We start from the raw sequence: 14,183 nt of genomic DNA, 5'->3' as shown, positions 1-14,183 counted from the left end.
AATAAAAAATTTAGCAAAAAAATTAATAATTTTTTTTTTTAAATTACAGACATGCTACAGACGTAATGGATACATCTGGTTTCAAAACGATGGTGAATACGCATCCACACTTAATAGCGGAGGCATTTCGTGCCCTAGCGACGCAACAAATACCGCCGATCGGACCGCCTCGCAAACGTGTGAAACAAAGCTGAAAGCAATCATCATTACCATTGATACCGGGCACAACAACAGTGTCTTCACCGCCCCACCTACATCCCTCTTGACTTTATTTTCGTGTACAGTGAGATATAATACGCGTAGTGCTAAAATTAATTAATAAATAATAAAATAAAATAAATAAATAAATCAATAAATAAATAATAAAATAATAATAAATAAATAAATGTTTCCTAGTGCGACCACCCATTTTTTTGTCGGCCGTCGCAACGACTAGTGTCCATGGTCCGTGATAATTAAAACAGGAGTAAAATATCGATTTAATTAAAAATTAATAATAAATAAACTCACGGCCAGTTAAGCGGGGGTGTCCGCAAACTTTTGTTGTGTTCAGTGAGCGTCGGTAGTGTGTCAAATAATTAAATAAACTCATTAAAGTGCAACGAATGTCATGAGATATTTTTTAAATAATTCTCTAATTTTCAGAATTAATATTAATTTATTATTTGTATACTCACCAATTGAGTTTTTTACCCACCTTAATACCCGTCCCTTATTGATCGCCGTTTTATCTCTGTCTGGGAAGAAAATATGTCCAAGTTGATATTAATGTCAGTATCAAGGGAATTATTATCAACACTTAAAGATCAAGAAACCTTTAAATGAAAATTTTCTGAGGATATTGATGGAAAAAAAAAATAAAAAAAATAAGTCAGGCTCACTTAGACATCAAAAGGATTAAATGTAATTTAAAAAAAAAAAAAAAAATCTCCAAGTGTAAAAAATGAAAATAAAGATCATCAAGGGATGATGAAAATTAGCCATTAATCGTCAAACAAGTCCATCGATGATATTAATATCAACTTTTAACTTCGTAAATATCAGTAGAGAAATAACTGAGAACCAAAAGGATAATAACTAACACTTTATTCGGGAAGAAGGTGATTCATGAAGATGGAGGGACCAAGACGATCTAAATTAGCCATTGCCCACGTACCGATACGCAGAACAAGTTGTGATAAGGCGTCGGCCAGACTTATTGTGTAACACGTTTATTATTTTATTTTTTATTTTATTCCTAAAAGGAATACGATAAATCTTAAACAATAAATACATAAATTACTACGCTAAATTTTAAATCGATTTATCAAGACTTAGATACTTTGTTTATGATAGTGATTTGTAATGTAATTGAAATGATTGAAATTATAACAAATTAAAATTAATATTAATGTCAAACTCTTCCAGATAAAAGGGAAAATGATTCTAGTTAGTGTTTTTTATGATCTCTTTCTCTTAAATACAGTCGACTACTATTATTATATTATTATCATTATTATTATTATAATTATAATTATTTGTACTATTATAACTATTATTTTAATTATAATTATTATTATTATTATTTTATTCTTACAACCTGTGCCTTGTATATTTTTTCGATTTATTTAGACTATAATTTTCGGCACAGCTTTTTTTTTATTTTCTCTACTGACTCGCATAGTTAAAAGTGATAGCTTTTTTATTTCATTAATTAAAGGTTGTCCATAATAAAAAAATCTAAATAATTAATAAAAATTTTTATTTTAAATTTAACAAAAAAAAAAATATAATGTGACAATTAGGTAAATAAAAATTGTTGTTAAAAAAAAAAAAAAAAAAAAAAACACTAAAAGAGATTGAGGCATAAAAATGAATTAATAATAATAAATGATTAAAATTGTATAGAATGTTAGTAAATTATAGGAAAAAAACTATTAATCGTTTTTTGTGTAACACACGATAAATTATAAAAAAAAAAAATAATTATTAATTGTAACTGTAACGTGTGGTAATTATGGGCAACCCGAAGAGTAAACAAATAAGTAACGAGTAATGATTAATTATTAAAAGTAATTATTAATGAGAAAGGAGAAATGAGTAATGGAATGATTTTGTTTTTTATAGTTATTGTACTGGCTTCCCGATCCTCCGACGTTAGTTTATATACGAATTTATTTAATTAATTAATCAATTGATTGATTGATTGATTAAATAATTATTAATTACAACAACAACTTTTAACTACTATAACAACTACCATTTACATTAATTAATGACGATTAATGCCATACATTTTCTGTGATAAGTCCAATGTAATTATTGCAACTATTTCTAATTCCCAATTAACTCATTTTTAATTATATTAAATTAATAACTTTTCGATCCTAAAGCCAGTTGCCGATTACTATTTTTGGTTCATTAATTTACATTGATGACTAAATTAAATAGTTTTCTTTTTTTTTTAATTCACTGTAAATTCTTACAATAATTATTATAATTATTAAAAAAAAAATTATATTCAAATTATTGTTAGTTCTGTCAGTCCCAATTTTGTAATATTTAATTTATATCGACTATTATTTATTATTTACTTGTAATTGTTATTAGATTATATTCATTTTTTATGTTCGTTCAAATTTATAAATACCGAGAAAAAATTTTTTTATAAAAAAATTTAAAGTTTATTTTCGAAAATTCGTTTTAAAAAAAATTCATAAAGTTTATTTTTTATTAAAGAAATTTTTTCTACAAACTAAATTACAAATTTTTATATTTTTTTAATAAAAAAAAAATTTTTGTTTTTGTAAAAAATAATTCATGTAATTAAACTGCGAATTAAAAAACAATATTGTTAAATTATAATTATTTAAATTAATAAAAATCTGATATTACACGGAAAGAAAAAAATTACACTGCATATTATTCTGTATTATAGTCAGTGTTATCTGTGGTGAAAAAAAATTTTAGATAATATCAAATGTAATTCAGATTATACTAAATTATTTTTGTAAAATTTTTGAAAATTGTGGTAATTAATTTTTTTTTTTAATTGTGCATTTTTTTTTTCTTTTAATATTTCAATAAAATCAAATAAAAATTAAAATGGTGACTCCACTTTAAAATATTTACCCCAAATTGCATTGTATTTTTGAAAAATACATAAAAAAAAAATGAACAATTAAAAAAAAAAATTAATTATTACAAATTTAAAAAATTTTTTTAAAAATTCATAAATTAAAAAAGAAAAAAGAATATCACAATTTAAATAAAAAGATATAATCCCAGATTCTACTGAGTATAATTCAAATTATACTGGATATTTTTTCGAATTATATTCAGTGTAATCCAAAAAATTACTTGGTCAAATCGGTGATTACACTGAGTATAATCCAATAATAATTTAGTATAATCTGGATTATATTTGATATTATCTGAAATTTTTTTTTTCACCACAGATTACACTGAGTACAATATGGGATGATATCCAGTGTAATTTTGTTCTTTCCGTGTACTAAAGAAAAAAAAAAAAAATTTGGGACTGTCGAACGCGAAAAAAAAAAATAATTGTCTTAAAATGATGTTTAAACCGAGTGACAATTTGTGTAATATACATGCATCTATGTATAACAAAAAGATAAAAATATTCAATCTGTAGCAAGAATATATGAGCGTATGACTGGATAATTTGATAAACTAAGTACAAGTAAGACAAGTGTTACCTCATCATAAATCTGTTTTTTGTCAATAAAAATTACTACTGCTATTTTCGTAAAATAATCTTCGTAACTTCCACAACTGCATTTAATTCAGCTTTATTTCGACACTTAAACCATAACAATTCCTTTTTTTTAATTTTAACAATTGATTATATTTTATTTAAAAAAATCAAGTAAATAAAAAAAAATACCTAGCAGTAGTAATTATTATAAACAATAAAACGTTCATCGATCCCAGCTCATATAACGTTCATAAATAATTATTATTATTATAATTATTATTTTTTTCATTTATTATTTTTAAGTCATTGCACCACATCAAATAAAATTACATTTTCATTATATAAAAAATATAAATACGAGCTTAGAAATTTTTTTTTCTTCATAACCTTTGACATTTATTAAAATTCATTGCAGCTTTTTTTATAATAAATAAATAAATTGACTAATTTTATAAATTAAACAATTTCATTTATTTTTATTATAAAACATTTGATACGTCATCTGGTAAGTTTAAGTTGTTTGTGACCAATATCAAAAACAAATTAATTAGTAATAATAATAATTATGATTATAATTAATAAAATAAAGCGGGTTGATGAATAAAATAAATCATTTATGTGTATATCGTGATTATTAAATAAATTACATTCAACTTATAATTATAATTCATTAAACATTTGGTCGTCGGTTTATTTTTTTTTTTTTTTTTTTTTTTTTCAGAGTAACTTGATTCATTTATTTAATTTTTTTTTTTTTCAATTTTTATAGCGATTAGCTGAATTTTATTGTAATTAATTGGTCAACGTCACCAAAGCTTCGACGATATTGCCTCGGTGTTCTCTTAAGGTTCTTTCAGCTCTAGTTCGATTTATTTCCAATTCTTTCATCTGTAAAAAATTTTTTATAATTAATAATTGTCTGATAAAATTTATTAAGATTCAATTTTTTATTTAAAAATTTTTTTTTATTAAAAATTTTTAATAATAATTTTTTTAATTATTAAATTTTTAAATATAAATAAAAATAATAAGCGACTTGTAAAATTTCATAAAAGCGTAATAAAAATTTTTGAATAATTTTAACATGAACGGTAAGTAATAATTTGGCTTAATTATAATTATAATTACAAATAATTTTTTATTTAATGATTATTTTTTCAATCAATTAAAGAAACTTAAAATTTATTTTTTATACAAATTTTTACTTATTCTCTTATTAATATAGATTACAAGTAAAAAAATGTTAAAAAAAAAATTGAACGTATAATTTTTCAAATTTTAGAAATGTGAAATTTTTTTAAAAATTTTTTTTGTAATAATTTTTTTAATAAAAATTATTATAAAATTCTATAGAAGTCGGCTAATTTAATTTTCATAAATAATATCAATAATGAATAAAAAAATAAAAACTTACAATTAAATCAACATCCTCTTTTTTGATAGAAACTTTTAACAATTCTCTTTCCTTAGCTTTTTTCTCCGCTTGTTCTTTATTACGTCTGTCACCAATTATACTCAACGCCTGTTAAATAAAAAAAAATACAACATTAAAGTTAGCAGTCACTTGAACATTTATTTTATTTTTTTTTAATAAACAAATTATTTTTAAAAAATTGCATTTTTAATTTCTTAAAATTAGTAAATATCTGCTAAATTAATTTTCATAAAAAACTTTGATTAATCACTAAGTCGTGGTTAAAAAAATGGGTTAGTTGAGGTTATGTTTGCAGTAAGCTCCAAAATTCTAACTGTAATCAAAAAGATAAATAAAAAAGTGATAGAAAACGTGAAAGATGAAACTTAAAATTAAAAAAAATAAACAAATAAATAAATTAGAATAATAATAATTATCACGTGTAAACTTACACATGAGAAACCATCAGACGAGGAAATTTCTTTTTCCTCAGCATAATCAGTGACTCTTTCTAAATCCGCAGCCCCGCTATCATACTTAGCGACTTTCTTTTGTGACTTTTCCTGCTGCACTTCATCGGAATCACCATTAACATCTTCATCTGCCATTTTTGTAATTAATTATTATTTGTTTTTAACTCTAGTTCACTCTGTCCTTGCCTTGCATTCACCTCGTACTAACAAAATTTTTATATACTTGAAGTTGGTACAGTGAGATCTAGGTGTAACTTCAGGTACCAACATTATTGAACTAATATTTAAAATAGAACAAAATTAATGACACTTAATCAATTTTTTTCATTTTTAAAATACATTTATTACACTAAAAAAAAAAAAAAAAATATGACACTGAATTTGGCAGACATTAAAAATTATTTAATAATTTTATAATAATGCAATTATTATTTTGACAGGATAAAAAAAAATCAAAATATGAAAAATGTAAAAGTTTATTTAGAAAATTTACAATTTATAATCATAAATAAATAATAACATGCATTAAAGAAGAATAATAAATTTAATTAGATTTTACAGGACTGGAACTTGGATTACGTAAAAAAGGTTCATGTAATACTTTATGCAATCTTTTAGCTTTCTGAATTCCAAAGCCTGGACACAATGAAAGTGTTTCTGGAGATGCTTTTAGAATGTCAGCAATTGTTCCAAAATTTCTTAATAAAGTCAGGGCATCTGTTTTGTTGACTGATCTCACTGATGTCAATGCGCTTATCAGCTGTAAAAAATATTATTCTATGGTCAATCAATATAATTTACTAAAACAATAATAAGCTTGATTAAAAAATATTAATGCGAAAAAATAAAAATTTTCCAAGCAATACTATTACAATTTAAAATTGATAAATTATTTACTTTCAGTTGCGGATCACTGTCACCACGTTCCATAATCATCTCCGGAGGTTTGTATTCAAAAATTTTATAAGTTTCTATAATTCTAGCAGCATCTTCATTGCTCCAAACTAACATCAGCGTTAAATCAGCTAGGATACAAATTCTTGTTAAATGTTTTAAGGCGTGATTTGGTTCGGGCACATCAATCTGTAAATATCAATCTGTTTATAAATTCATGATGATCGTAAATGACCCTGTTATTGGCCAGTAGGCTGTTGGGTCTAAGTTAAGTAAATAAATAAATATTCTTATAGACATTTTCGGATGACGTTAAATAAAATAAAATAAAATAAATTATTAAGAAGTATTTAAAATTATGTTGGGACAATTAACTTACATGAACAAGTAATACGCGTAATTGATATGCATTTCCAAGTAATTTTAAACGATCATGTATATAATCTGGATTTAATTGATGATACTTTATTGACAAAAATAACGCGCATGTTGTTGAACCCATCACATAATCTGGAACTACTTCTGAATATTTCCATGGGACACTTTTTATGAATTTTAACAGCGGGTTTCCTCTCTGAAATAAATAATTATATTTTGTTTATTTATTTATTCATTATTAATGTAGAAATTTTTTTAAACAAAAAATAACAGTCAGCTGATTTATTTAGTTACTTATTATTTAATAAAAATTTAAATTAACAAATATTTTACAATTTTCAGGATAAAATTGTAGTTGACAGATATTAAAATTTTTTTTGGAATTTTATAGCAATTAAATTATTAAAAAAAAATTTTATTAAAAAGTATCACATGTGAAAATTAATAAAAATTACAAGTGAAAATTTTTAGAAGCATTTTTTTATTGTAATTAATTTATTGTTAAAAAATTTTTTAAATCAACAGCTGACCGCTAACTTTAGTATTATATTTCAGGATATTTTTGACAGCTAAATTATTACAGAAAAAAAAAACTCACATGGAAAAATTAAAAATATTTTTTATCATAATTTAGCTGTCAAAAATTCCTAAAATTTTTGCTTTTAAAAATTATTAAATTAAATTTAATTAAAATTTACCTGTTTAAAATTAACAAGGATTGAGCTGCCAGCATTCCTAAAAGGAGATATTCCTGCTGAAGGTCCTGGATTTACTTTCGGAATTTTGGCAGGAGGCTGCTCTTTATCATTCATATTTAATTCACAAAATTACAAAGAAACAATAAAAGAACTTTTACCAACAATGTAATAAATAAATAAAAATTAAATAGTTTCTTGCTGAAATCCGAAACTAATACAAGCGAGTGCTGCGCTCTAACGGGTATTTATAAAAAATCTTTATTTACCAGCACTCCAACTTGCATATTTACTTATTTACTACCCGGTACTTTGTCCAAGTCCAAGTTTTGTTTGTGACGTTTGAAAACTTTATTTATAAATTTTTTTTGTAAAATTAATTGACAAAAAATTAAACAAAAATGACGAACACAGCAATTTCCGATCAATCCTTAATGGATAAATCAATGCGAAGTGTTTTTGGTAAGTTAATTAAATTTTTTATAACCTATAAAATTTGTGACTTACCTTTAATAACTTATTTAATTTTAACATTCACATTTGTTAAAAATTTATATAAATTAAAGTAAGACAATTAAGTTAGCCGACATTTAAAAATTTTAATAATTTATTTTACTTAAAAAAAAAAAATTTTTTTTTTAAATTTCACATGTAGAAAATTTTAAAAATAATACATGCAATTTTTTAAAAATGTTTTTTTATTATAATTTATTAAAAGAAAATCAAAAAATTAAAAACTTCGGCTAAATTTAGTATTATAAACATTTCAGAAATAATTAAAAAAAATTTTTTTTTTTTTTTTTTTTAAACTAATTAATAATTAATTTTTTTTTTTAGTTGGAAATATTCCCTATGAAGCTACTGAAGAGGGTTTGAAAGATATTTTTAGTGAAGTTGGTCCAGTTTTATCATTCAAGTAAGTTTTTAAATAAAAAATTAAACATTTGTCAATTTTTAGATTTTTATAATTAAATTATTATGAAAAAATTTTAATTAAGAAATTTTTAATTTATTTTTATTCATACTGAAAAATAAAATAAATTTATTAGATTAGTGTACGACCGAGAGACTGGAAAGCCAAAAGGCTATGGATTCTGCGAGTACAAGGACCAAGAAACCGCCTTGAGCGCGATGAGAAATTTGAATGGTCATGAAACTAACGGCAGAACACTGAGAGTCGACAACGCGTGTACTGAGAAAAGTAGAATGGAGATGCAGGTTCTTCTTCAGGGCCAGAACACGGAGAACCCATATGGAGAAGCTGTGCAGGCAGACAAGGCTCCGGAGGCGATCAGCAAGGCAGTGGCGTCTCTGCCGCCTGAGCAAATGTTCGAATTGATGAAACAGATGAAGCTTTGCGTTCAAAATAATCCTAACGAAGCGAGACAAATGCTGTTGCAGAATCCCCAGCTCGCTTACGCACTTCTTCAGGCGCAAGTTGTCATGAGAATTGTAGACCCTCACACTGCTGTCAGCATGCTCCACAAGGCGAATCCTATTCCTAGTGTCTTGCAAGCTGTTGACAAACCCGCGGTTTCTACAACAACAACAACTGTTCCTGCTCTTCATACTTCTATTCCACCGCCAAGGATTGAAGAAGCTTGGGTTGCTGCTAGAGCTGCTGCTCCATCGGCTATTAATCCACCAGCTCCTATTTTTGCTAGTAAGTTTTTTTTTTTTTTTTTTTTATTTCTTTTAATAAAAAATCACACTAAAAATTTTTTAATAAAAAATTACATCAAATTTTTTTAACAAAAAAATTACATTAATATTTCTATAATCGAAAATTAAATTTATTTTTGATTATAAAAAATTCAATTAATTATTTTTTAGATCAAGACGTTGATTTGCGAACCTTAGACCGTCAAATAGATCCAAGACTTGCCAGGATGGACCAAGATTTACGAGCACCAGCCCAGCCCCAAATACCGCAGGCAATAGCACCAGTGAGTGTGCCTCCAGTGATTCCACCCCCGGTCATTGACACGCGCAACACTGGATTTATGCCTGACAAGTGAGTGTTAACAACTTGTACATTCGTTAATAATTAACTATTAATAATTCTGAACAATTGGGTACTATGGTTTAATTAGATTTAATAATTTAAGCAGCGCGCTTCCTGCTGAGGGAATAGAAAGGTTTTATAACTTAATTTTAATTATTCATTTAATTATCAACTGGTTATTAATTTTATTTATTCAAAAGTTTCTGCAGAGACCCCAGAGCTGACAGGTTTGGACGCGATCCACGTGATCCCAGGATGACAATTGATCCCAGAATTACTAAAGTCAATCGTAATTATTATTTTTAATCTTTCATTTTTAATTACGAGTTATTGTTGGCTGTAAATGATTAATTATTGATTTTTTCAACAGCACCGGCAGCAATAGTTCCACCTCCGGTCCAAAGACCCGTTGTTACATCGACGGTACCACCACCAATAGCACCAAGCACATTAAATTCAACTCAACCACCTACAACAGCTGGTGGTATTCCTTCTAGTAATTCAACAGCGACTTCTAGACTTATGGCTGGCATGTCTTCATCCGGTAGCATTCCATCTGGTGCTTCGGATCAAGAAAAAGTAAGCTTACTGATTTTTTTTTTTTTTTTTTTATTTTTTTAAATTATTTTTTTTTATTTTTATTTTATTTATTTTTTTTTTTTTCAGTGAACAAAATTGCTAAATATTTATTTAAATAATTTTATATAATTTATTGTAAATATTAATTATTAATTATTTACAAAGTTAATAATCACCCTTTTTTGTTGTAAATGTAATTTTATTATTAATTAATAATTTATTGTTTCAGGCGGCTTTGATTATGCAAGTGCTTCAATTATCTGATGAACAAATAGCGATGCTACCACCAGAACAAAAGCAGAGTATCCTTGTTCTTAAGGAACAAATTGCTAAAAGTACACAGCGTTAATAATATTTTTAATGTCACTATTATATTATCAATATCATATTAAATATATCTAATACATGTCCCTTTATTATCTTTTATATTATAAGAATATAATTATACTAGGTTTAAATATAATTATCGACTTATTCTTAGCATATTATTTAAATCTTTTTAAACAGCTTCTGATCATCCAAGATAGTGTAAAACTGTTTAAATTCTTGAGCTAGATTTTAATAAATAATTAACTTGAAATATTTCTATTAGTGTGATATTTTTGACATTAATACTGACGAATAGGAATGTATGATAGTTATAAAATTGTATATCGTAAAATAATAATGATTACTGAGTTGAATAAAAAAAAAAAAAAAAATAGGATGAAATAAGGATTAAAAAAAAATTAATCATTAGTTATATAATTTTTTATTATAAAGAAATACACAAAGAAAACTTATATGTTAATGAAATAGTCATATTAATAGAAAAAAAAAAAAATTCTACTACAACCTCCTGAAAATTTTCATTAAAACTAAGAAATATTAAACTGAATTAAACTTATTTTTAATGGCAAACCTTAATCTTGAGATTAATAATACTTTCATTAATTACTTAAGCTATCATATTCTGATTTTTGGTACAAAAATACTTTACCAATCTAAGTATTAAAAAAAATAATTATTTAAGACGCTAAAGCATCTTGAAAACAGAAATTTTTAATTAAAAATAAAAAATACGAACACAACTGATAATAAAATAAAAATAAAGTTTCTTCTAGCATTGTAAATAAATTTCCATCCACGATAATTTTTAATAAATATCTTTGAGTTCAGCTTCAAAGACCCTGCGATCAATCAAAGGCTGGTAGAAAAGTCTTTGAGGATTTTTTATATCATAAATCTGAACAACAGTGCATCCATTTTCTCGTCTCATGACCTGGACATTAAACTTGACCCTTTCGCAGGCCTTGTGGAGCCAATCAACAGCTCCCGAAGAGTTATCCGTAATCCGGGTGTTCCAGAGCCGGCACTTGATGGCCATCCTCGGAACCTTCATCCAATCTTTAGGAATTTTCCGTATTTCTTCCTGGCTCTTCCACTCGACCGAGCCCCAGTCGATGAACTCTACCTGAGTCAATCCATCACTGCCTCGATCGGTCATGATCGTGCATCGGTACCAGGCCTTGTCTTTGCTGTACATGGCCAAGCAAGGATCGCCGATTTCAAAGAATGGCAAGGTAGAGTATTTATTCACATTGAATCCGATCGAGTACATCATCGCGTCATACTTCTTCTTGAAGTATTGAAATGCCGGATGATCCTTGCTAGCAATCGGATGCAAGTACACAATATTCGGCTTGGAGGTGTCAACGTGGCCCATTACTGCTTCGAAGCTTCGTACCTCTACCGGTAAGGTGAAGATCGGGTAATTTGAACCTTCTGAAGGAATGAAGTCGCCGTTTGTCAGCCCCAGCTCCTTCAAAATTGAATTTGACAGCTCGTCATTTTCTTCTAGATCATCGTCATCATCCTTTTCATTGTCATTTCCATTTCCATTTTCTAAGTTTGCTTCATTTTCCATCGACTGGAGGTCCAGGTCAGTTATATTTTCTTTTTCTATGATAACATCATCGGAATTTTCCGATTCTGAATCATCATCGTCTCTAAGTTCTTCAAGTTGACCTCTATATTTAATTTTATAATTTTTTCCGTTCAACATTATATCTTCAGAAAGTACCTTTAAAAAAAAAAATTATATTTTTTTTTATAAAAGAAAAAAAAATTATATTAAAAAAAAAAAAAAAAAACTATTTTTTTTATAAAAAAAAATCATATTTTTTTTTTTTAATTAAAATAAAATTGCAAGTATCAATAACTAGGTCTTTAATCTTAAATTATTATTAATAAAGAAAAAAAAAATAATACCTTTTTTAATTTAACAATGTAATTCTCCGTCAAATAAGTTATCAAATTGCATTTAAACTCCAACAACTCAATATTGACCAAAACCTCCGGTGACTGCGAGACAATAGTAACCTTGCAAACTTTATCTACCAACAGAACGTGAAGCTTATCCAAATCTTCCTGCCGCCAGATTTTATTCGGAGTATCAGGAACCATCTCATGAACCTTGCACTTGGTAGCTTGTCTCGGAATATTGTCAAGAAAAATTTGCTTGCGGAGAAATTTGGCGTCTTCCCACATCATATTCCCGTAGTCAATATATTCAATCGCGATTTTTTCTTGAACGCGATGGACGAGTGCCCGAGACCAGGTGTTCTGGAACTTGGCAATGCACATGTCTCCAACATTCCAGGTTTCATTTTTCCAAGTGGAGTCGCGGAATTTTTCATTGAGAGTATTTTCAATCCACCTAATCGTGTCATAATTATTTCCAACGGGTACCAGATGGAGACAGCCGTCCCAGTTGATGTCAGTGACCAGGGCATTGAAGGGCTCTGAAAGTTCAATCGGTTGTGGGGGAAGCCACTGAGGAATACCCGTAGGAAAAGCTGCATAATTCGGAAATGGAACCTCCTTAAACTCAGGATTTTCTTCTCCTTCTTTTTCATCTTTGAGCGTTTTTTCGCTGTCCTGAGATTTAGTTTCTTCTTCTCCTTCAGCATCCTCACAATTTTCTCCACTCTCGCTTTCTTCACTGGACTCGTTGTTGGTTTCAAGTTTGGACAAGTCACAGGAGCTGAAATTCATTTCTTCGTGAAGATCACTGGCCAGGACTTTAAGTTTCCGATCACCGAAGCCCTTGATAGGAAGAGCGTAGCCTTTGTCGACCAACTGGCGGTTGATTGTCCAAATTTCTAACCGAGCTGGAGCACAAGGGTCGTCAACAATCGACTGTTGGAAGAACATGTCGACTAACATGGCATCGTCCTCGCTCTCGGCGACCTTGCTGATGAAAAAGTCTCCGTTTTGATCGAGAAGTTCTTGAAGCGACTGGATGGAACTAGCGGTCCAAGACTTAGACCCGCCACAGGGAGCAATTCCGGCGAGCTTTACCTTGAAAACGTGGATGGGAATGTCATAGAGCTCGGCTCCAAGGCTGAGGAGGTCGCTCGCGGCCACCTGGGCAGTCTCCCCGTAATCTATCAAGAAGACGATGACTTCTTCAGGAGAAATGACCTTCCTTATTTTAGCGCGATAGTAGCAGTTATGAACCTTGATGTAGACAGCGCAGATAGTATCTTCCACGAGCCCAACCCGTTCATCACTCGAGTGAGTTTCGTAAAACCGCTGCATCTTCTTTACTATTTCGTTGATAGCCATGCTCTGGTGGACGCTCGTCACGTAGATTTCAAAAGGAGACTTTACTAAAGAGATCACCACCTGGACCTTGTAGGGGTCGTCCAGGACCGGCAGCTGGTTCTTGGGCTTCTGAGAGCGCTTACGATACTTGACGCTCTTTTTCCTCGACTGGATAGACTTGAACCGGGATTGCATTTTTTCTAGAACTCCGGTGCTGGCTGTCTGGGCAGAGATTTTTAGATACTCGAGGTACAGCGCCAATGACAACCGGCTTTTGTTTATTATCGAGGCTGTGTGATGAAGGAACCCGTCAATTGTTACGCTGTCGTAGATGACTACTTGAATGTTGATCGGATTCATGAATTGTCTGATTGCTGCATTGGCTTCCGGTGACCAACTTTCGGCTGGATCCAATGGCTTTGCGTCTTTCAGGGAGAGTTTAATTGCCTGTCAATTT

At 28.4% G+C, this 14,183-nt stretch overlaps 5 protein-coding genes across 10 annotated transcripts in view; 2 read left to right on the top strand and 3 right to left on the bottom strand.

Moving 5' to 3' along the window:
- Rdx (BTB/POZ and MATH domain-containing protein rdx) overlaps positions 1–3,745 on the top strand; it is an 83,203-nt gene extending 79,458 nt beyond the window's left edge. For all 6 annotated transcript variants that reach the window (XM_074237920.1, XM_074237921.1, XM_074237917.1 and 3 more), the window contains one exon: positions 50–3,745. In XM_074237920.1, the coding sequence (XP_074094021.1) occupies positions 50–194 (145 nt within the window). In that variant the 3' untranslated portion in view covers positions 195–3,745. The remainder of the gene's footprint in view (positions 1–49) is intronic.
- A 644-nt stretch (positions 3,746–4,389) lies between these two features.
- Positions 4,390–5,800, bottom strand: LOC141524205 (huntingtin-interacting protein K). Its single transcript, XM_074237932.1, has 3 exons — positions 5,567–5,800; positions 5,115–5,222; positions 4,390–4,588 (listed from the first exon to the last, which is right to left on the bottom strand). The coding sequence occupies exons 1-3, from the start codon at positions 5,720–5,722 to the stop codon at positions 4,493–4,495; spliced, it is 360 nt and encodes a 119-aa protein (XP_074094033.1). The 5' UTR covers positions 5,723–5,800; the 3' UTR covers positions 4,390–4,492.
- A 247-nt stretch (positions 5,801–6,047) lies between these two features.
- Positions 6,048–7,786, bottom strand: Ercc1 (DNA excision repair protein Ercc1). The gene is made up of 4 exons (XM_074237925.1): positions 7,558–7,786; positions 6,861–7,055; positions 6,485–6,670; positions 6,048–6,347 (listed from the first exon to the last, which is right to left on the bottom strand). The coding sequence occupies exons 1-4, from the start codon at positions 7,669–7,671 to the stop codon at positions 6,132–6,134; spliced, it is 711 nt and encodes a 236-aa protein (XP_074094026.1). The 5' UTR covers positions 7,672–7,786; the 3' UTR covers positions 6,048–6,131.
- A 64-nt stretch (positions 7,787–7,850) lies between these two features.
- Positions 7,851–10,618, top strand: Cstf64 (cleavage stimulation factor subunit 2 CstF64). Its single transcript, XM_074237915.1, has 7 exons — positions 7,851–8,016; positions 8,392–8,470; positions 8,604–9,217; positions 9,388–9,568; positions 9,760–9,848; positions 9,930–10,138; positions 10,368–10,618. Exons 1-7 carry the CDS (start codon positions 7,956–7,958, stop codon positions 10,485–10,487), a joined length of 1,353 nt encoding a protein of 450 aa, XP_074094016.1. The 5' UTR covers positions 7,851–7,955; the 3' UTR covers positions 10,488–10,618.
- Qin (tudor domain-containing protein qin) overlaps positions 10,368–14,183 on the bottom strand; it is a 95,781-nt gene continuing 91,965 nt past the window's right edge. Inside the window, exons 15-16 of the mRNA XM_074237899.1 lie at positions 12,389–14,173; positions 10,368–12,200 (exon numbers count right to left, since the gene is read on the bottom strand). Of these exons, the coding sequence (XP_074094000.1) occupies positions 11,274–12,200; positions 12,389–14,173 (2,712 nt within the window). The 3' untranslated portion in view covers positions 10,368–11,273. The remainder of the gene's footprint in view (positions 12,201–12,388; positions 14,174–14,183) is intronic.

The sequence above is a fragment of the Cotesia typhae genome, unplaced genomic scaffold (assembly GCF_013202065.1).
Source record: "Cotesia typhae breed Kobodo isofemale line unplaced genomic scaffold, CoteBio_Ctyphae contig_22, whole genome shotgun sequence".
In the NCBI taxonomy this organism is placed as follows: domain Eukaryota; kingdom Metazoa; phylum Arthropoda; class Insecta; order Hymenoptera; family Braconidae; genus Cotesia; species Cotesia typhae.
Note: the sequence above shows the minus strand (reverse complement) of the source record. Positions and strands in the feature narration are given on the sequence as shown.

Coding starts and splice junctions, on each gene's coding strand:
- LOC141524205 (XM_074237932.1), bottom strand. CDS start 5,722: ATGGCAGATGAAGATGTTAATGGTGATTCCGATGAAGTGCAGCAGGAA. Junction 5,223..5,566: donor CGTCTGATGGTTTCTCATGT/GTAAGTTTACAC, acceptor TTTATTTAACAG/GCGTTGAGTATAATTGGTGA. Junction 4,589..5,114: donor AAGAGGATGTTGATTTAATT/GTAAGTTTTTAT, acceptor AATTTTTTACAG/ATGAAAGAATTGGAAATAAA.
- Ercc1 (XM_074237925.1), bottom strand. CDS start 7,671: ATGAATGATAAAGAGCAGCCTCCTGCCAAAATTCCGAAAGTAAATCCA. Junction 6,671..6,860: donor TACGCGTATTACTTGTTCAT/GTAAGTTAATTG, acceptor TGATATTTACAG/ATTGATGTGCCCGAACCAAA. Junction 6,348..6,484: donor ACAGTGATCCGCAACTGAAA/GTAAATAATTTA, acceptor TATTTTTTACAG/CTGATAAGCGCATTGACATC.
- Cstf64 (XM_074237915.1), top strand. CDS start 7,956: ATGACGAACACAGCAATTTCCGATCAATCCTTAATGGATAAATCAATG. Junction 8,471..8,603: donor GGTCCAGTTTTATCATTCAA/GTAAGTTTTTAA, acceptor TAAATTTATTAG/ATTAGTGTACGACCGAGAGA. Junction 9,218..9,387: donor ACCAGCTCCTATTTTTGCTA/GTAAGTTTTTTT, acceptor ATTATTTTTTAG/ATCAAGACGTTGATTTGCGA.